The 23175-nt window shown below is 40.3% G+C and overlaps 2 protein-coding genes across 2 annotated transcripts in view; one reads left to right on the top strand and one right to left on the bottom strand.

Moving 5' to 3' along the window:
- Positions 1–1386, top strand: part of CIDEB (cell death-inducing DFFA-like effector b) — a 9183-nt gene extending 7797 nt beyond the window's left edge. Inside the window, exon 5 of the mRNA XM_018555011.1 lies at positions 1171–1386. Within this exon, the coding sequence (XP_018410513.1) occupies positions 1171–1306 (136 nt within the window). The 3' untranslated portion in view covers positions 1307–1386. The remainder of the gene's footprint in view (positions 1–1170) is intronic.
- A 3941-nt stretch (positions 1387–5327) lies between these two features.
- LOC108785838 (myeloperoxidase-like) overlaps positions 5328–23175 on the bottom strand; it is a 28676-nt gene continuing 10828 nt past the window's right edge. The window contains exons 6-16 of the mRNA XM_018554993.1: positions 19473–19648; positions 18508–18628; positions 18030–18159; positions 17612–17818; positions 14206–14521; positions 11894–12054; positions 10613–10865; positions 9627–9797; positions 7765–8002; positions 6385–6593; positions 5328–5332 (exon numbers count right to left, since the gene is read on the bottom strand). Of these exons, the coding sequence (XP_018410495.1) occupies positions 5328–5332; positions 6385–6593; positions 7765–8002; positions 9627–9797; positions 10613–10865; positions 11894–12054; positions 14206–14521; positions 17612–17818; positions 18030–18159; positions 18508–18628; positions 19473–19648 (1987 nt within the window). The remainder of the gene's footprint in view (positions 5333–6384; positions 6594–7764; positions 8003–9626; positions 9798–10612; positions 10866–11893; positions 12055–14205; positions 14522–17611; positions 17819–18029; positions 18160–18507; positions 18629–19472; positions 19649–23175) is intronic.

Raw genomic sequence — 23175 nt, 5'->3', positions numbered from 1 at the left:
CCCCCCCCCCCCCCTTCAACTTTACGCCCGGGGCCAGCACCCCGGCTGCCCCCCGGTTGTTATGCCACTGGGTGGATAGATATACTGGAAAAATACCCAAAAATACTGATAGTCGAATAATATCACTTCTTACAAGGCATACAGTTCCTAGTGGAAGGTCCCTCTTCTCCCTCTCAATAGGCCAGAAGTGTCTCCATTACCACAGAGGTTCCAGTGTGTACTCTGCTTCAGGACAGACTGTAGCCTGGATCTGTGGAGGTTACTGTGGTGACTCCATTTTCCCCATGACCTATGTTAACATGGCTGAGGTCCTTGTAATGGATCCAGCATAGCCAGCTAGCACATGGCATTCCATGAGGGTAGGCCTTGAGGGCCTAGCCCCCAGGCCTGGGTAGCAGCCCAACACCTGAGCACCAACCTCCCAACATGGGAGTGGCAGGAACAAGGGACCCCAGTTCTGAGCATTCTCATGGGTTTTGCTTTAGCCAATCCCTCCTTCTGTGATGTTTACAGCACTGATTGGCTAACACAGAATCACTGTCAGAATGATACTTCTCCAGCACAGTACTCTGTCACAGCAAAGCCTGGTGGATGAAGCACATAGATGACTCATGAGCACACCCTACTGGTCGGAAAGTAATATCTACATTAAAACCTGAATAACACTGCTCTATTACAGGGGGTGTCACGGGGTACACCCTTACATATACATCTGTGAAGGGGTGGGGTGGGATATACAGATCAGGGGAAAGGGGCAAAAATAAAAAGTGCACTTTGCCTGTAAGCGCACTAATTGTTTAAAGGAAATGTAACATAGTTTTGTATACATTTTATTACTTTACTTATCATGGTTCAGACTAAGTAGAATTGCTTTTTTCTTTAGTGTTTTTACTCTACTGTCTCTTTAGAAACTGATAATAATCTGTGGCACCAGCATCATGGTTGTACCCTTTATTAAATGTTTATGACCTAAAACCCCAGTATATTTTTGTATTTCCACTGAATAATGCAAGCATCAAGGAATGCTAGGTGGGGATCCTTCACATTACTACATGGAGGAGTTCTAATCCAATAACTGATTTTTGTTGGCGATTCCATTTAATGACATCAGTAGATATGTGTAACAATATATTTTAAACAAGTCTAATACATGTTTTTTTACTTCCCTAGAGAGTTTTTAAGAGTCCTATCAACAACCCTTCAAGGAGTCGGACGCTTGCTGCTCTCTGCCTCCGGATTGTTAAGACGCCTGCTAGAGGGATCAGATCGTTGGCAGACCAACCGAATCTGCGAGTATGAAGGTTGAAAACCCAACATGCAACTTTCCTGTCCATAATGCATGTACTCTCGCTACATATAGTAATAGTGTAAAGGTTGCGCAAATATAGGAAGAAAAAAAAGGAATGTTATATTTAACGAAGAAACTTGCCATGGATATATACTTTATATAAATATATATGTATAAACATGCATGCTTTATATAATGTTAGCATGCATGGATAGGCACTGCCAAATTTCACAAACAGGCACCATCCTTATTGATTTGGAAAATCCGACCGGGTTAATAACATTTTATGTCCTGTTTACCTCCTGATTCTGACCTCTGCCTGTTTTATTGCCCATACAATTTACCTGCTTAAAGATAACATTGCAGTACAATGCAAAGCCCGCTTATACTGTCTGAGCCCCATTGCCCTGTTAAAATCACTTGCTGTTAGTTGGTACAAAAGCTAGATGCATACTTACCTTACCCATGTCTTCCTCAGCGCTGGGCATAATGTTGCCGTTGCCGTTTTTCCGGGAAGGTTCCCTGGGGAATGCAGAGAAGGATGTTCTTCTGCAAATGATTTTAGCTGCTCTGGATTCCCCATTATACTGCTGGAAACAGTGTAACTTCTCCCCCACCTAGGGGTAATGTAATAGCAAATATCACTTTTTTCCTTTACATGTACATTTTGCATCTACTAACAGCAGATCATTTCTACAGAGGGAGTGAACATTATAAGGGGGCCTTGCATTTTACTGGATGATGTGCTTTAACTTCTTGGTTTCATATTTTGAATATCGTGTCCTTTGAGGAATGGTTTCTTTGGGCTTCAGATGGCAGATGACCACACATGCATATCCACTGTAAACTTGTATTATAATAAATATTTGTAAGAGTGTGTTATACATAAATGTTTCTTTTCTCTTTCCAAGTTAACCTTTTAATTGTATATTTTTGATATTTGGTAATTTATACGAGTAGTATGTATTGTTAAAGGTGAAATGCAGTAGTCATGGGAATTGTAGTGACCTACAACCCTACACTGTACTAAGTGTAGATGAATGCTTTACTGTATCTTTGTGATCAGTTATCTGGTCAAATACTTTTCCTTTTACTTGTTTTCCATGTTGTTATTTGTAGCTGTTGTTACTGATGGAAACTGGAGTGTCAGTAGTAATGTGGAATGCAATAAAGAGTATTTCTTTTATAATGTAAACATATGGTGTTTTATTTTATTTGTGGGCTTTCCATCTTCAAGCCTTTTCAGTTTGCCATCTAGAAGGAGCAATGTTTAGTTCATTTCAAAAAACAAAATATGTGCTGGAGAAAGTTCTATTGTATCCTAAAAAAACTTGCAGGAAATTGGCATATAAATCCCCATAGCAAAAAAAAAAAAATCAAATGTATATTTTCATTCCTTTTTCGAACGTAAAAGGGGCAGAGTTTGGAAAAGTATTTTTTGATTTTCATCACATATGGACAAAGAGGACAGACATGTGTTCAAGTATTTTTTTTTAAACATATTTATTTCTGTTTTTGATCTTTTCATATATTTCTACCCTTCACAGGCAGCTGCACATTGTCACACCTCTAATACTTTTTCAGCAAAACAACATAACTAGAGGATGAAAAGTATTTCCAGAAAGCTAAATATAATGAACAGAGATTATTACCATACATCACCAGGTTGTAAATGTTAGGGATGCACAGATACCAAGTACCGTACTTGGTACAAGTACAGATACTTTTGCAGCTCCAAGACTAGACTAGAGAAAAACTCAAATGTTAGGAGGCAGCTGTCATTTTTAAGGAGCATTGGTTACGGGGCTCCTGGGATTTGTGCATCCCTATTTTAATGTATGATTCAGATAGATAGATAGATAGATAGATAGATAGATAGATAGATAGATAGATATTACACATACATTAGGGATTCACCAATACCATTTTTTTCAGACTAAGTACAATTACCAATACTTGTCCAAGTGCTCACAGATACCAATTACTGATACCTTTTTTTTATTGTCATGTCACAGTTTTTCTAAAACAATACAGACAGGGGCGGAACTACCGCCATAGCGACCCACGCGGGCGCTATGGGGCCCGCAGCCGAGTGGGGCCCGGTGAGGATGAGGAACCGACACATACAGCAGGAGCGCACGTAAGCCTCCCGGCCCCACGGCCCGTCCATGTCCCGAGACATACAGCAGGAGCGCAGAGTGGATGGGGCAGAACGCTCGAGCGCGCCTGTGAAGGGACATCGTATTTGGCACATGATGAGGCTCCGGAGTCTGGACAGGAGGTAGGAAGGGAGTGGGAGATTGTTATATGCCTGGCCTGGCCCTGCATGGTATAATTTTGCAGGCTGCAGTTAATTGATTTTCTGGATTCTGCAGATTGTGTTTTTTATTTTTCATACTGTCATAAGTGGGGATCTGCTTTATATTCTTGCATTGACTATTGACTGTCAGCAAGCTGAATATTCCCACTTACTTCCTTCCCTATGCTATGTCCACTTAGGCTCCATTCAGGCTCCATTCACATATAGCGTTTCCGTTTCGTGCGGGAGACCGTGCGGGATGAAAATGCCAAGGCTCCATTGACACTAGGGCGGATGTCGGCGTATATTGGGCTGTATGAATACACGCGTAGCCGCTCCAAAGCCACAAGACAATGCACTTCAATGTGCATTGTTCGGACTATTGCGGACTACTGCGCAGTTCCCAAAATAGCGCAAGTGTCGAATCCGGTGGATTCCAAATGTTCGCTGATTTATAATGGCCGCAAACGAGCGCTTTGCAGTTATTTCACATATAGCGTTTGACCACACAGAAAACCGTGCGGGAAAAGCAAACGCTATATGTGAATGGAGCCATACATTTTTCATCCGCAGGGATTCCACTTGTTTGCAGCTATTATATTGCCCAAACATGCAGAATCCGCCGTATTATTGCGATTGCACTGTTTTAGGGCCGCAATAGTCTGAATAATGCACATTAAAGTGCATTGTTTTTTCTGTTTAGAGCGGATCCTCGTGTATTCGTACAGCCGAATACATGCGAACAGCCGCTCCATTGTGAATGAAGCCTTAGGTTTGTTTCTAATCCCAACCACAATCATCTATCCTCATGTATGTAGTTTCCATTAGTGATGGGCCAAACAGGCCAGAGTTCATTTCAAATTCGAACTTTAGAACATCTAAAAAGTTCGAATTTGAACTCAATGCAAGTGAATGGGGGTAGAACTTTCAAAAACGATTGTCCACTTTAAGAGGTCCATAAAAGGTGTATGGGGAATACAGTTTTTAAAGGAGCAGTGATTTTAACATGACTTAAAGGGTTAACAATAAAAATGACAAATTTCTTCAAATACCCTGCCTAGGGGTCTCTATAAAGGAGAACTATGGGGTCAGTGTTTTTCCCCAAAGTTCTCCTAAGGGTCACGGGAGGGGGGCCCGTCTAGGACACCCCCCTGATGCTGTGCGGGCCGCCTGAGTCGCTATGGTTTCGAACGCGCAGCTGTTCAGATCACTGTCAGTAATCTGTGCAGCGCTGCGTTCTTCTCCACAGCCGCTGCTGAGTCAATTAGAGCCAGAAGCTGCGGTGGACGAGGCTGGACCCAGCAGGGGATGAGGAGGCGGGGCCGGTAATTTTGCTATGGGGCCCTGTGATTTCTAGATACGCCCCTGAATACAGACTAATGATTTCAGGACAGTGGTGGAGTGCCAGGGCCCAGTCACAGCAGCAACCCCTGCAACCTTGGTAGTTCTCGTGAAAATGCCAAGTATTGACACTGGTATCTGTGAATCATTCTTAAATATGTCTTATGAATAAAGGATGGACAAGGAGCAGATTACTAAACAGAGACTAGGTGAAAATGATAAATGAGAGGGACCAATATATAAGTATTTGCTATTATTAAAAACAATTTTTGCTTTGTAAAATAAATTAGAAATCTTAAAGGAAATACAATTTAGTCTATGTTCCCCAAAAAGTGACAGTGGAAGTCTTGCCATCTGGTCATATTGGAGTTTGTTCCTTTAATAAAGGTTCCGCTAGATTTAATCTGCAAATAGAAACAAAGCACATTTTTAATCTAAATATCATTAAATTTAGCAGCGCATTTCTACAATTTTTTGCCTAGACAGGAAGCAAAAATAACATACTAACCCAGTCACATTATAAACTGCATATGTCTACACTGTGTAAATGTAAATTACATTATCTGATCAGGAACCGATGAATTTCAATAAACTGTAGGTTTCAAATCAAATATTGATAACCACCCTGCGGGAATACACAGGCCTAGGGTTATTTTAAGATGGTTACGAGTAGACATATGCGCGATCTGGCTAATTCTGATGAGCACACCAATTTACGTGGGCAATCTGCTCAGATACGTGGGAGCACAGATGTGCACATACAGGCACAGACACCTAATTCCAGGTAGCCCATTTAAAGAAAAGTGTGGAGCTAAGAAATTGCTGGATGATCTTCAGCTAATACCCTGTGACTCACTCCTGATCCTACTACTGTTGCTTTCCCTTTGCTGACCCGGCTTGTCTTTGGACTTTCCTCTGCTCAATGTTGACCCCCCGGATTATTTTCAGACCCAGCCGTCGACCCCTAAATGTCTTACTCTGGCATATCCCAGGGTTTGGCCCAGAGATTCCCGTGATCCGGACTCCTGGCACCTGTACCACTCTGTGCCCCTTCACTCCCTGTGCTTCCTTTCCAGGGTGTTTGGACCAGAACCCTCTAGTCATCTTGACCTCCACCAGGTACGTGATAAACATACTATGGAAAATATTGTTGTACAGAAATATATTTTCTTGTATATGACTCTAACGTCATTGCTACTTTATACACCAGAACAATTTGGACACCTTGGCTGGATGGTAATGGGTGGACCTATTTTGATCTAGTCATTAGCAGCTTATTATCCACACAATGATAAATGAGGATTTAGTTTCATCAAGACAGCCAACATTATTTCTTGTTCATGTACAAACTATTAATCAATAATTTAATATCACCCTAAATCAATCCCGGTGTGCTGCATTATCCTAGACAATTGCTAACAGCAAGACAGATAAAAGCATGCAGATCTGCACTTACCATATTCAGAGATCTCCTTCCATGGGCTGAGGTCTAGTTGTGGGATACTGGAACATGAAACAAAATCCATAGGGTACCGATTCCCCAAGAAGACATGTAGAGGGACCTCGGTGATGTTTGTATTGCCACAGATAATATGGGACATGGTCACTTTTTCTATGGAACTTTTCTGAGCTGGGCTGAGAACTAAATCATTCTCATAGTAAAACCTAATCAGAAGAAGAGATGACTAATCAATACCAAATCACTCACCAATTACCCTTTTGCAAAAACTAGTATATAAACTCCCGCCAAAGCATAGTACCGGATGATTTGTTTATCTATAGTATACATGGCATTTATAATGAGAACTATGACCATATTCATTTCTTAGAACTCTACATTGTGTGCTGGCTAGAGACATGTTCTCACATACTCACTACTGCTTACTGGATTCTTGTCCTGAAATCCTCATTCTCATGACCAGAAAATGATCTCATATCCATTTCCCAGGTGCACCATTTCAAAATTGTTTTGTTAGCCCAGTTTACTGCAAATACTTTATGTATTTTTTTTCTCATGAACATGCCCACTTTAATGTATTTACTGGTCACTATCTTTGTGTAACTAAGGCAAGATCTAATGCAGCATGCACTGAAATTGACCAAACATTTTTAGAAATGTGACTGGTTTTATGTGGCCACCCCTTCATCATTATGTACCAGTATAGGTATTAGTTAGATGTGTTAGTGCTCTCAGTAGTATTTCTTTTTCACATAACAGACTTACTCTTATGCTTGTACATATAATCTTATGTAATGATGTGCACAAGTATAATTTAAACCAATAAATATTTTTTTTCAGGGATTAACAAGAATGTAGGGTTGATCAAACATTCAAATATGAATTGGGCAGATCTAGCTTGATTCCTACCATTTAACAAAATCTTTCATTTACAATTTATAGATCAAATTCAGAGACCCTTAGAAAACCCATGCTGAATCCTACTTAAGGTGATCTGAATTAATTTCTTATATGTGCAATCCAAGTGCTGTCGGAGAGCCACTAAATATACATTTGCACTTGTCACTTTACATAAAACTATTTTTGTCATGTTGTCATGTTTAAATATGTAAAGGTTCCAAGACATTATCCACATTTCTTGAAATTAAAGCTGGTAGATTGGGGAGCCATAGTCTCAAGCATATACCTGGCTTCCTATCCAGTAATTCCCCAAGTCATGCCAAGTTTTTCTGCTGCTTCTTTTGCCTGACACAGGAAATGTAATATTTGTAACCTTTGCTGGGACCAGACTGAGTGAATACTTTTTGTGGTTCTTACTAACGAATTAACTATATTTTGCATATGAGGCTGCATTGTATACTAGTAAATGAAGTATACCTGTCTCCATCTCGAGTCCTCCGGAATTGGTCTCCAATAAGACAAGCCAGGAGCTTTCCAGTTCTTCCACCTGGCACCAAGGGCTCAGAGACTCCTCCAATCCAGATGTCTATGTTTTCAGGAGTTCCATACAGCTCTAATAATTTTTTGGCCAGTGACTTATTACTTAACACAGTGGCCAACTCATCCAGATTTTTTGGGGCAGGAAGGCCACAAAATCTTCTCCATGCGTTATATCCTAGATGAAAAGAAAAATGTTAAAAAACAGCCTTAATAAAGGTAAACAGGACTGGTAGAGAGAAATTTCATAATCTGAAATCAATTAGCCCACATTCACACCTGTGCATGATGTTAATGTGTGTCACGCGTGCTTGTGCCCATTCCTGTGCCGCGTTTGCGCGCATCCCCATTGAGTTCAATGCGGCCTGCACGCACGACAAACCTGCATGGTATCTGCACATAGGCTCCTAGTCCAGGATAAGGGGAGCATGAAAATAGGTTATGTGGTGTTACGACTTAATTTAGGGCAAGGGTACTTAAACTTTACTGTTCTGTGAATCAAAAAGAGAGTTATTCCCAAAAGCCAAACAAGGGCAAAAATAATTGCCGCATAACACATTGCAGGCACTCTTCACCATTTTTGTAAGCTAGTCCCCCATACGTGTGCTGTCAATTACTTTAGTTTATTTGTTTCACAGATTTGAGAGGGATGGGGGTGTTATTTGCAGTAATATGTATTACCTTTTTATCCCACAGAAAAAATGCCCTCTGCGATACATTAACAGCATCGATTATAGGCTACGTTTTAGATTGCAGTAGTATACCAATTAATACATAAATTAAAAAATTTGCTATATCACTTACCATTGATTTTGACTTTAGACAAACTAGGCTATGTTTCGTGTGGCAATCCATTACAAACATGTGGATGTTTAAATTTGGGTCCCAACCCATAGTTTAAAAAAACCTAGGGGATAGGAAGATACCTTTTTTTTGTAATTGCTGCGGTTTTTGAACTTGGTGCCTGCAAAAACCTTTAAATAATTCTAATAGATTTGGTGCACAGCAGCCCAATAAGCAGCACACTATCCACATACTCTTCAACTTTTTTGACTTGCTGCTAAACCTCAACTCTTGTAAGAACCAAACACCACTCACATTGTTTAAATATCATAACAGAACTTCCAGCTTCAGTGGTCTATAAAGGCTTTGCCACTGGATTTAACTATGTGTGTGTGCGAGGTGGGGGGAGGGGGGTATTTCAGTTCTAGTTGAGGGAGGGATTAGTGTTGGGTAACGGTCAATAGTTGGTAGACAGAGCACTTTGGATGGGGCACAATAAAACTATTTGGGAGTTTCAACGGGCACTTGCAAGCACCTTTTGGTGACTGCTCCCCAATTTGCTAATTTAAATACTTAATAAAGGTGACAAGGTAACTTTAGGACTGTAAACTGTCACTGAGCCCCATAAGTATTGGTTATTTCATAGGAAGGGGCTCTTGTAGTGCTGGTTATGCTAATAAACTGTGGACATAAGTAGAAAAAATTAATTAATGCCTGGTGGAAGATGTGGGAGGGAACATAGAGAAAATGAGCCATTGCAGACACAACAGTTTTTAGGTGATATAAACATTGTTGTGTTGAAATATGAGAAGATAGTTGATTTGAGGAGTAGTTATGTAAAGTGTTAGGTCTGTTCCTTTGCAAATGATCCCTTCATAGTTTATCTCCACCAGTTACGAGAACTATTTTCCTGCTTGACATTTTCATTCAGCCCCAGAAAATGTCCAAATAGGTATCCCTGATTAAACATAGGTTTTGATTATATTGTCATAAAGCTGGGCTTCAGATTTGGTTGTTACCTGGCAGGCCATGTTCTCGTCCTCTTTGTATATTAATTGCAGCTAGATCGAGACCAATACGCTGCACCATCTTAAACAGACGTTCCCTCAACTCATCATCCACCATCTGATTCTGACGGTTCAGTTTGGCAAAATTGGCCAACATACCCCGGAGAAAAGGGTCGATTCCACCTGAAAGTAGGAAACACTGTTAGTATGGTAAAAACAATAGAAGTATATCACTAATAACGGGGAGAAAGGGGCTTAAAACGTTGCTTGAAATCAATTTTCGTCAGAGTGCTACTCAAATTCCAATAATTGCATATAGTTCTCTACCAAGAACATTAGGAGGCATTATCTCTACCAAGAGGCATTATCTTCGGGTAAACTTATCACTAAAGGTTTAGTAAACAATAAATCATATATTAAATAGATATCAGGAAAACGCTTTCATGCAGTTAGGGGCACTGCTAATAAATACACCCTTGTTTAGGTACTCACAGGATGCTTCAGGTTAAGTTACCCTCTAGGAAGTACAGAGCAAACACTGGCTTCTATAAAGGGGTAAATACTTCTGTTACATCTGTTTAATAAATCTGGGCCCCCTTATCCATACAAATTGTGGCATAAGAGTTAAGATACAAAAAAACTTTCTGAGAAAAGAATTAGTAAATATACTTACCTTACCCCCCGGCTGCACACTGCAGATCCTAAGGAATGTTGGGCATCACAAATCCTACAAGAAGACCCTCCAGCACATGTAAGCATGTCTTCTTCTCGGCGAGGGGTCGAGAGAGAAAATGGGATCATATTGACTAATGTTTTTCCCTGCAGGTTTCTTTCGAGCCACTAATGAGTGCATGTGTGCGGGGCAGATCTGATGTTTTAATCTGACCTTGTTTCTTTTTGTGTGCAAGGTCTATTCTAATAAGTTGAGAAACACTTGTGGATAGGGCAGATTACTTAATAAGCTGACAAGCAACATGTTTAAAAATAGACCAGTTTACCTTCATTCACTATCCTCCATGTGGCAAAGAAAGTCTGATGAAGGGGGACAGTAGGGTTTGTTTGATGGGGTTTATATTTATCTCCTACACGGTAAACCAATGGATGCACCATAGTGTGCCCCATACGAAAAGCAATGGTAAATACATTTGATACTCTTGGGTCCTCTTCATCATCATAATATGTATATGCAGGTAGAACATGGGACATCTCACTGCCCAACAAGAGGGGAAGCCAATCCTTGTACGTTATTTTCTGTTAATGAGAATAAATGTAGATAAGATCAGTAATACACTTTATCAGAAAATGGAACTAGTCATGTTTTATGTTTCAACATGGACATGGATATAAAAAGGTTAGAATGAAGAATATATTCCACAAGCAGTGTGGCTGTCATCTGGCTTTTTAGAACAATTCCAAAGTACCAAGTGGAACCAATCAGTGTATTGATAATTATTTTCAGATGAAATATTGCAACTTAAGCCAAGTAAGTAACTGTAGAAAGTGTATTTCAAGACAATGTTTTGTTTAGTTTTGGACATGTTAAGGAAGGGTTAGAAGCCCTGTCAGGTGGTCATTTCTGAAGGTAGAAGGAAGCTGTGGGGCACTGGATCTCTTACTCCTAGAATGAGATCCTAATAGGTTGGACTTGATGGACTAATGTCTTTATTCAACCTCAAATACTATGTAACTATGTAGGTATTTTCAGTAATTTCTTAAGCAACATGTGGTAGCCGAAAGTCACCTTTCAGTTTGAGTAGGGACTAGGTGTGCAAGAGAGAAAGCACTAAAAGCAGAACATATGAAGACGAACTTTATTTTTATTTAGAATCTTGTTTCATAAAAATCCACCATGTTTCAGAGGTTAGAGGATCTACCTTCATCAGGGCTTGGTACTGTTGAATGAAGCAGGGGTCGCTATAGTTATATGTTCCTCTCCAATCAGGAAAGCTCCTACTACCTGCTGATTGTAGAGCTCTAGCTCTGACTCAGCATGTTGGGTCTCTGCAGAAAGTCTACTGTTTCCACACAGAGAGCAAGGGTCTTTTTTTCTGCAGCATTCTGGCAGGGGGCAGGCTTTTCTACTCCAGCTGAGGCTGTTTTTTTAAACAAAACAAACTGGAAGACTATGCGTACCTTTTTATTATGACGCATTTATATTTGATTAGGTGAATTTATCTAAAGGTTCAGTCAGGCTCTAAATCTATTTGGTGACTATGGGACAACATGCTAAGTTCTTTTTTCATATACTTTGATTACTGAGGCCCATTGAAATTACTCACCTGTAATATGCTGCCTATGATCTTGCGGGTCTCTTGGTATAGCCTCTCCCCAGACCAATGAGGGTTTAATTCATGGAGCTTAGTGACAATGCGGTTATGTTCACGAAGAAAGAGTGTGTGGAACATTGCAAGACCAGGCTGTTCACTCACACGAGCATCTCCTGTAAAAAGTAAAACTCATTAGGACACAGACTGACATTCTGATAAAATTGCTAAGTGAATTTAAAGAAGAATGCCACCAAACAATGTCTAAAATGGCATATTACCTCAAATGGTTCATGATGATTAAATTAAAACTTTAAAAGTGTGTTTTGAAAAATACTGCACTGCTTCTTCATGGTTATGGCGTACATACATGCATGGGTTTGAATTTCAATCACTGATAAATTCAATATCAAATAAATGGATCCTTTCTAATGTAGCGCTCACCTCCGAAGGGGCTGCTGGAATATGCCCGATTCATCATCACTAGTCTATCTAGGGCAGGGGTCTCCAACCTCCGGCCCTCCAGCTGTGGTGGAACTACAAATCCCATGAGGCATTGCAAGATTCTCACAGCCACAGACATGACTCCCGAAGAGAGATGCATCATGGGATTTGTAGTTTCACCACAGCTGGAGGGCCGGAGGTTTGAGACCCCTGATCTAGGGGTATGATCTTCAGCCACCTCATTAGCATTTAACCACCCTTCTTCTAGTGCCCATAAACTTGCTGTCCAGTCCAGTAATGCAATGCTGAATAGCTTTTATTAAACATCTTCCCACTGGGGAGAGAGGGTATAGGGATCCTAGACTTCCAGGTTGTCACAGACATAGACTCCAGACTCACCAGGTTTTTTAAGCAACTCAATGTAGATCCACTTGTGATACAGCGGATAGTAACTGAAGTAGCAGATGAACAGGGATGAGCACAAATCCTCAGCAAGAGAGACACCAGCCATACCCCTGAAGTCCTTTGAGTTCCAGGTAACTTTGAAAGCCATCTATTGATGGCTATCCTCCTCTGGCAGCAACACAGGCCTTCCAGGGAAACATTTCCCTCACACCAGCCTATGCCCACCCCCGGGCATCAGGCCTTGCCTGGGGGGGTGGGGGGTTTGGTTGGACACCATCCAGCCCTAATCCATGGCTAGTCTGAGCACATGGGAAATCCCTCCAGTATGTGTACCCTATCCCCGCATGCACCACTGGTTGAGAGAAACCCAGTGATTGGCTGCTGCCTGTATATACACTACAGTGCCTCTCATTGGGTGTTCCACTATATAGCAGAGTCACACTCCACCCAGGGGGATACAGTCAATGCCAGACACCTGGAATTAACCAGATAATCACCACTATAATCCAGCCAGGCTGACTACAACCCTAGCTATCCCTAAATGTCTAGTAACCACATCACAGAAGGATGTATAATGCACTTACCCTTAGTGGGCCCCTATACCGTTTCCAGCAGCTCTGGCAAGGCATATACTGACCTGCTATGAATCCACAGAGATCTTTGCTGTGTGGCCTGCCTTTTCGAGTATACTTACCTTATCTTGTACCTGAAACAGCAGCACCAAATGCCACTAACTCCACACCGAAACCACACTGTGAAGATGCCAGCACTAAGAACCACTGATCTGCACTTTAGAACTTGATGTGAACCTTCATGATTATTGTGGGCTCTCCAGCATGATGCACTCCAGTAGACAGAACTTACCCTATGTTTAGAATATTGTAAACAAGGGGATCTGGAGTAATCAATAAAGAACTGTAAAAGGTCTGTTCAAACATCAGCTGAGTGTAACACATAATATCATTACGAGTAATTATCATTACTATACTGTGAAATTCTTTAGTTGATAGATTTGTAACCTTCCTTTAATTAATGCTTGCAATTTCTTTCAACCCTTTCCTATTTTTTTTTCCTTTTAACTGGCCTTTGAACAAACCTGAAAGGAATGAATGAAAGGAATACTTTTAAAAAAGAAACAAGACATCTACTTCCCACTAAATATATTGTAAAAATGCAACTACTGTAGTAAGGTCACAATTGTAGCATACAACAGCGTTAAGATGGGAAAGAGCCTCAAAAGAATCAGAATGTCAATGTTCCTGTGGATAGAAATCAAGGAATGCCTGCATGGCATACAAAATATAAAGTAGAAGTAAAATATGCTTGTGTGCCCAAATCATCACTGTGTTTTATGTAACTAAAAGTGATTTTGTTGGAAATGGATGGAAATGAAAGCCAGTGCGCCGTTACCAAATGAAAATTATGGCGCCATGGTAACAAAAATATTGCGAGCCATCAAGCCACAACAATAAACTCACCTGCCAAGAAACAAGGAATTCCAGCTGACGTGTTTGTCCTGGTACATAGGTCTCCATTATTTCCAGTAAATGGTAGAAATGGTTGGCCATTGTCTGTATAATTTTGGTTCACAGCCAATAGCCCCAGATTGTTGGTAGTGTTACGAAGCTTGGTGGCAACAGCCATGTCACTGCCATACACTTGACTTCCATCAACATACGACGTCAGGACATTTATCTGCTCCCTTAAAGGAGTGACGATATTGCACACGGGTGCTGAGCGGAAAAGCGGAATACAGTCACTCTGGTTTTTAATCCTAGGGTCATTTGCTGGAATCTTCAAACAAAAAAACAGTGTTCATTTGTAATGAAACATTAACATTTATAAACAACCAAAATAATTTATCTAAAATACTGCAGAATTAGGTTTTCTCATGGGTAATTTAAAGCATTATACTACTCCATGCGTTTAAAATAGTGTCCATTTCTTGAACTACACTCTTTGAACTTGATGCCTAGATGCCCTAGCTAAATTGTGCATGATTCAACATGCATTGTTTAACTTAAGATTACATCTATGACTAATTTGCAAACCTATATAATTTATATACAGGTGAAACTCGAATAATTAGAATATCGTGCAAAAGTAATTGCAGTAAGTGCTGCAAAAGGGGCCCAAACCAAGTACTGAGTACATATGCATGCTTGTACTTTTCAGAGGTCCGATATTGTTCTATGTACAATCCTTGTTTTATTGATAGCATGTAATAATCTACTTTTTTGAGGTTGTGGATTTGGGGTTCTTGGGGTTTTCATGAGCTGTAAGCCATAATCATCACAATTATGACAAATCACGGCTTGAACTATCCTGCTTTGCATGTAATGAGTCTATCTCATATATTAGTTTCACCTTTTAAGTTGCATTAGTGAAATAAATGAACTTTGCACAATATTCTAATTATTCGAGTTTCACCTGTATATATACAGTATATATATTTTTTTATTTTTTTTACTAATGCACTGTTAAATAAATAGCACTGCAGATAAGCACTGCAGCCTAAGAAATATTTTAGAATCTTCAGATAAAACATTATATCACACACACATTTCAACTAGAAGCCAATACATACGACAACGCTACATCCTTTGAAACTAATATCTAAATAATCCACACTCCCAAGGTATGATCTTGCCTACTTTACAATACATTACTTGCTTCACACTCCCTTACCACAACCGCCTACACAATAAAATAGGCAGAAGATCTAGGGACAACTTTACAACCAGAAGACTGGAACCAAACTTAGCAAACCACTAAGCCCTGCTCCGCAATATGTATGCACTTGAGAAAAAGGAAAAGCTATTTCACGTTGCTACCTTGTTTCAACTCACATATGTAAAAATAGGCCTAAGGCCTCCCCTAAATGTTTTAGAAAATGCAGTGACCTTGGTACCCCACATCTGGAGGTAATGTCCCATTGTGTGTGCTCTATGGTCCAGCACCTTTAAAATAATATCTACAATTTTACAATGTCCTTTACTGAAGAATCCCTAGGAGCCCTCCTCAACAAAAAGCTGGAAAGTGTCACTAAACTTTAATGTATACTGTTGTAGGCCCAATCATGGTGACAAAGCAAACATTTGCTAAGGTGTGGCGATTCCCAACTATTAATCCCCAAGAAATTAGATCTAGAGCTTCCTATGCTCTCCTGTTCGATAAAATAACTGCTAAACTGAATGACAGTGAATGACCAAATTTGAAAGAATGCAGTCCCCATGGGTTGAAAACTTTCTCCCTTTGGACTTTGATTTGGCAACTCCTTGCCCTCGAACTTGGACTTGTAGTGTCACGATTCCCAAGCATCACCACCTTTGGTCCTCTCTTCCTTACTTAACCCTCGTTCTATGTTTGTAACTTCCTTACTCTTAATAGCTCCTGTTACTCCCATTGTATCCTCTGTTGCTTGTTCACAATTGTTTTCTGTGTGCACTGTTCACACCATACATGTGCAGTGGTGTGCACAAAAATGCAGCTCAGTGGATATGATGTGAACATGCCCTACAGCAGGGGTGCCCATAAGGTCGATCGCGATCTACCAGTGATCGCTTAGCGATCACTGGTAGATCACAATGTCCTCTCCTCCTGCCGGTGGGGCTTCTCTGGATCCCCGCTGCTCTCCCCATCTGTATGCAGCGGGGATCCGAGAAGTGACGGAACCGGCGGCCCGGGAGAGCAGGGGGGATCCCTGGGAGAAGCTGAGCCCCCGTGTGCATGGCCAAGCGGCAGAGGATCGGTACATATCAGCAATATGTACCGGTCCTCTGTGCAGGACAAACACTGGAGCGATCATCCCCCCCTCCCACCCCCAACAGTAAAAAATAAATAAATAAAAAAGAAATAGTACAAATAAAATAAAAAATAGTAAATAAATGTAAAAAAAATCCTGGAGGCAGGGCACTGGGTAACATCACACGCCTGTTGGGGGGGTTTCTTGCCTCGGACGCAAAAAGAGCTGGCTACGGCTATGCTCCCGCGGTGCTCGTGCAGCTGCCGGCTGAATGTGTTAGAAGCCGCAGATGGAAAGGGGCAGGACACCTCTCCCCATGTGCAACGTCAGCCACACGAGCACCGCGGGAGGACAAGACGCAGGGGCCTCTAGGACGCACAGGACTCCCTGCGTTCAGGGGTGGGAGGGGGTGTGGGGTTGTAATGAATTCAATATCACCGCAGGCATGCCCCCCGCCCACAGTGCGATCGCCCGCAACCGGAACGCAGGCACATTAGTGCCTGCACTCCGGTCCAGTGCAATCTGCAAAAATAGTGCTCGCAGCATTTTTGCAGATCGCACTGGACTGGAACGCAGGCACTAATGTGCCTGGGTTCCGGGTGCAGGCGATCGCACTGTGGGCGAGGGGCTTGCCTGCGGTGCCATTGACTTCAATGCACCGCCACGCCCCCTCCCGCCCCTGAATGCAGGTGTTTTTTCGTTGGTAGATCTCATTGAGCTCGTCAGTTGAAAAGTAGATCTCCAGACGAAAAATTGTGGGTGCCCCTGCCCTACAGCTATACAGATATACTTCTCCTCCAGAATTCCCCTCTTAAAACCAGCAATCTCCTGTGAAAGACAGTACTGTCTATATCAGTCATATTTGTAAAGCAGTCTAATTAGCAGAATGTTGTTATTCCTTTTATGCTGTACTTTTGTTATTTGTGAATTCAGATGTACAAGGGTTGTTTCCCGCTTCCTACTCTGTTGTCTTTTAGAAGCTCAATAAAACCTAAACAATATTAAACAGAACCTTATTAGCTAAATAAATCTAAATATCTGTCAATATCTAATCATTGACATTTACACATCATTTCAGCCGTCTCTCTGGTTTCTCAGCAAATCTCAACACAGTCCCAGGATTTGATTATCACCCTTACCGTCAGAGGAAAACAAGGATGTGCCATGGCACAGCTGCTGTCACAGTCTACACCTTCAATGAATGCTGATCTTGATGGGGTATCAGGAGAAAGATCTGTGTCATGATCCAGGAACTGTCCCCATTGCATAAACATGAGAGCTCTGTCTGTATCCTCAATCTGTGCGTTTTTTTGGTAGCTGACAATCTGATTTGATACTGCACGTGCCTGGGAAAAGTAAAAGTAGAATTTTAAGATTGGGCCCACAAATATAGCAACAGTAGTAGCAAAGATAGCAAACAATATCTAGAGCCCATGTACCTCGCCGAGCCGAGTTCAACCCTCCCCTCCCCAATCAAGAATTCATGATGTAGCGAAGCTTGAATGACTATGTACCCATACACACAAATAATGTTTTGCTTTGGCAAGATACTATTACCTTGGGCAGAGGGAATCCATTGATAGTTCGATTTTCTGTCCAGCCTCTGGGTAGGGAAATACCATCTTCATACTCTGGTGGAAGGAGACGTTTGTAACCTGTGTTTGAAGCACCAAGAATTGGGTTCCTCCTGCAAAATGTACATCACACTTCTGTCTGCTGCCTGCCTTCTTGAACTTGAGGTATATTTGGGCTTTAAATGCTGTTGGGATTTCACCTCACTTCCTGTTTCTTTCCTCAAAAAGGAACAAAGGCAGCAAGGACCCATTGAAGCATAGACGCGGACAGCCATAAAAAGCCAGAGCTTCTACTATTTAGTCACTTGATCCAAAACTGAGTTTTGCTTTGAGTTGATGCCTTTGTAAAACAGGTAAACTAAGAATGTTCAAGAGCTGACGTAGGTAGACTGAGAATGTCAAGGACCTCCCAGGCTGGAAATGAGTGCAGTAGATAAAGTGGGACACCAGAGGTTTCTTACCTATTATTACATTCTGCATTGATAGTGCGGTACGGAGAAAGGGAGCAGACTTTAGGTAGGAACTTGTATGCGCATCCTGTCAGTTCAGTAAGGATTTCCTTCTGCTCAGCAGTCAGCACATCTAGACATCAAGAGAAACACATTTATTGCCATGCATTCCCATAGTATAATACTGAAAATTGGAGGAAACCACATTCCACAACATTAAAGCAATTAAAGAGTAAATCTGCATAAAACTGCATAAATATCATACATTTTATAGTTTTTATAGCTGCATGAGATTTCTCGCACCACACGGTATGTCTGGGGAGGTTGTCACAGAACTTTATGTTTATTCTATGTTTTACATTAATTAAAGATTGCATACACATTTGTTAGAAAAATATATCATTATTTTTTTTTTAATCTCTGCCGGATAATTTAATGCCAGCATTGCTAATTATTTTTATACAGATCACGCCTTGTATACAGTAGTATGGACTCTCTATCTCCTGCAGGTTTGAAGAATAAAACGGAGTTCTTTTACCAACGGTACACACTACTGTTGGTCAGGATAGGGGCAAGACTGCACAAGAATTCTTGAACTGGCAATGGTAAAATTTGATTATTACAAGAAAGAGAATATTATTATCGAATTACATCAACTCATTTCTTTTACAGTTGCCTGAATATCCCTCTGTGACTGCGGAAGAAAAGAGTGAGCATTTGTTTAGTTCTAATTGACAATCTGGATTCATTCTTCGTGGCATGTTGACCATGCTTTTTATGTTTGAAAAAATCCAGACAACATTCACTTAACAAATTAACTGAAGTCAGAAAAGATTTATATTCTGTAACCATGAATTAATATAAAGTTTGATTGTAAATCTGTGGTGCTTTTGAGTTTAAAAAAGTTTGATACTTATATGGTTTTCTTCCACTAGAGGACAGTCCTGACTCCTGATATAATGATTCAAATCTGATACCTGATATATTGAATGGCCCTGGATAGATGTATTTCAGTTTTTCAGCGATAAGCTTGAGGGTGACATCCATGTAATCAGCAGCTCTTATGCGGTTTCTACTTAATGCAACGGGTTGCTTGAAAAACCCCATTATATCAGCAGGACTCACAATTTCTCTTTTTAATCGTACCTTCAGGCTGAGAAGACAAACAAAACATGTTATTCACTAAGTTGAACTTTTTAATCTGCCAGTGGTCAAAATGTTGTTTTATATATATATATTATATATATATATACATATATATACATATATACACACACTATATTGCCAAAAGTTTTGGGACACCCCTCCAAATCATTGGATTCAGGTGTTCCTTGAAATTTCCTTGCTAACTAAATGTTCCACGGTTACCTGTTAGTGGTATTATAACAAAGTGGGAGTAACTGGGAACAAAAACAACTCAGCCACGAAGTGGTAGGCCACATAAAATGACAGAGCGTGATCAGCGCATGCTGAAGCGCACAGTGCGCAGAAGTCGCCGACTGTCTGCAGAGTCAATAGCTACAGACCTCCAAACTTCGTGTGGCCTTCAGATTGGCACAACAACAGTGCGTAGAGAGCTTCATGGAATGGGTTTCCATGGCCGAGCAGCTCCATCCAAGCCTTTCATCACCAAGTGCAATGCAAAGCGTCGGATGCAGTGGTGTACAGCACGCCGCCACTGGACTCTAGAGAACTGGAGACGTGTTCTCTGCAGTGACGAATCACATTTCCCTGTCTGGCAATCCGATGGATGTGTCTGGGTTTGGCGGTTGCTAGGAGAACGGTACTTGCCTGACTGCATTGTGCGACGTGTTAAGTTTGGCGGAGAGGGGACTATGGTGTGGGGCTCTTTTTCAGGGGTGGGGCTTGGCCCCTTAGTTCCAGTGAAGGGAGCTCTTAAGGCATCAGCATACCAAGATATTTTGGACAATTTCATGCTCCCAACTATGTGGGAACAGTTTGGGGATGGCCCCTTCCTGATCCAACATGACTGCGCACCAGTGCACAATGCAAGGTCCATAATGACATGGATGAGAGAGTTTGGGGTGGAGGAACTTGAATGCCCTGCACAGAGCCCTGACCTCAACCCGATAGAACACCTAGGTGCCTCTTCCTCCTCTTCTTGTCCCATTACCGGTACCAAACATCTCACATGCCTTTATAGTAGATGTAAGACTTATTTGAATGTTTGGTTTGCTAAATCACTGTTTACCATAAACAAATGCCTTTTATTGTTACAATAAAATACTTTTTTCATCTTTTGTTGTATCTCAGTACTGATGACCTTCTGCAGTCACCTTGCGGCCACTTTCTGTCTAGGTTTATATGCTTCAATTATGGTCGTATGCCATTATTCAGGGCTGGTTTATATGGTGGCCACAATAGAATATGTCTGCATAATGTGTGTTAAAATAGCCACTTGAAGTCTTCATCAGACGTTCAGTCCACTAGGTGACATAGTTTTAAGGTTATATATTTACTTTGCCTCAGTTTGCAAGATTATTCTTTTAAAATGTCTCCACGCAATATTGATCCTATTGATCCTTTCAATGCCCCAGAATTCCAGCACACTAGAGCCTTTATTATGATGTTTCCTGAAGTGTGCTCAAATGCTGTTTTTCATATCCTCATTTGATGTTATAAATGTGTGCCTACTCTGACAGCTAAACACCTAGTTGCATCGCCCACATATTGGTGCCCACAAGGGTGTTGCAATATATTAATGATTCCTTTGGTGTTACATGGTATGAATTGTCTAATTTTATATTCACAATTTGTAACATGGGATAAAAAAGAATCCCTCTTCCTCTAGTTATTTTTAATGTTAATGCATCCTACACATCAGCTGCATCTAAAAAAAACTATTCTGTCCAAATAGATCCAAACATGGTTTCATTTAGGGGGATTGATAATATTATGCACAATCTTATTCCTAATTGTAGGAGTTATTCTGTAAATATTAGAATATAGATAATATATATCCCAATGTTCTATCACCCAGCAGAATGGGCCAATGTTTCTTTATAACAACCTTAAATTGTTCATACTGATTATTAAAATCATTGACAAATCTTGCTGGCTTATCTTTCCCATTTTTCTAATTCCCTCCTCCAGTCTATCATCTTTATATCATTTGCTTTTAAATCTTTCTTTGAGTGTCGTGGACTGCTCTATATAATCCCTATCTCTAGTACAGTTTGGCCTAATTCTTGTGAACTGGCCTCTGGGTTTACTTTGTAACCATTTTAGGTGGTGACAGCTAATTGACATATAACTATTCCTATCTGTAGACTTAGAATATGTATTTGTATATATGTTATTATTTTTAACACCAATATTTAAATCTAGAAAAAACACCTCTCCTTTATATTGATATTGTTGGAACTTCTTGCACAGCCTCACAGAGAAACACAAGCACACAGTCTGATATGCATGCTGCACATGACTGGAAAACAGGAAGGATTCTCTACCTTATTCAATACAACAGAGGATATACCATAGATACATAACAGAACTTATAAACACTGCCATCTAGTGACCGAAATTATCAGGAGTTGTTGCTATAAACACAGTAATGTGTATTCTAACGGATATTCTAACTGTTATCGTTACCTTGTTGAAAGGATGAAACTAATGACTCTTTAATACCCCTCCAAATAAAAAAAAACATCATCAATAAAGTGTTCACAAAAAGAAAGTTGTGGCCAATTATTCCTATTAATGAATTCTCTCTCACATCTGTATGTATATATATATACTGTATATACTGTGTATATATATATATATATATATATATACACATACAAAACAAAATACTTTTCTTTTGTGTGTGCAGTAAATCTACTTCAGTCTTTTATACTGCCTCCAATCCTTCTCTGTGCTTTATTATTGAATATAGAGACGATACATCTGCAATTACAAAAATAATTTATTCATTGTATGTATAAATGTTTTGTATCTTTCAGATACGCTGATGTAACGAGGGACTTAGGAAAGGATCCAAATACTCTCCCAATCTACCATATAAAGAATTTATTTCACTAACTATAGGTCTCCCTGGTTGGTGATGCAAATCTTTGTGACTCTTTGGCAAGTATTAGATCACAAGGATCTTGTAATCAGAAGTTAATAAATAAGTCTCTTTCTTAGTTCAAACCTTATTCTTTCTCACCGCTTCTTAATAAACTCTTTAATTGTTCATGATAACTATCACTAGGATTCTTTTTAGCGTCATATGTGCTATTATCTTCCAGAATTTACTTAATTTTTTTCTCATAATCACTTTTATTTAAAATAACTATCCCCCACCCTTATCTGCCAGCTGAATTACAACCATTCACTTGTGTTCTAGACTCAAAAGTCCCTTTTTTAATTTATCCAGAATATCTTTGTTTTTTAATCCTAAGGTTCTCCCCCTCTCTTTTAACCATATGTTCAAAAACAGCTATATACTGGTTACTGGGATTTTGAGGGTTGAAAACATAATATAAATGTAGGAAGGGAGTAAGTCCAGCTCCCTCCTATATGGACAATACAGAGGGTAGCGTGTAATGAGATATAAGATATGTGCAGCAATATGATATTGCGGGAGTTGGCATGGGCATATTGGATATGATATATTTGTTTCTCACCATTAGTTATGTTTGATATAATTACAATTTTGAAAGGGACAAGAGTTAG

Source organism: Nanorana parkeri, unplaced genomic scaffold (assembly GCF_000935625.1).
Source record: "Nanorana parkeri isolate BGI_ZX_2015 unplaced genomic scaffold, ASM93562v1 scaffold181, whole genome shotgun sequence".
Taxonomy (NCBI): Eukaryota; Metazoa; Chordata; class Amphibia; order Anura; family Dicroglossidae; genus Nanorana; species Nanorana parkeri.
Note: the sequence above shows the minus strand (reverse complement) of the source record. Positions and strands in the feature narration are given on the sequence as shown.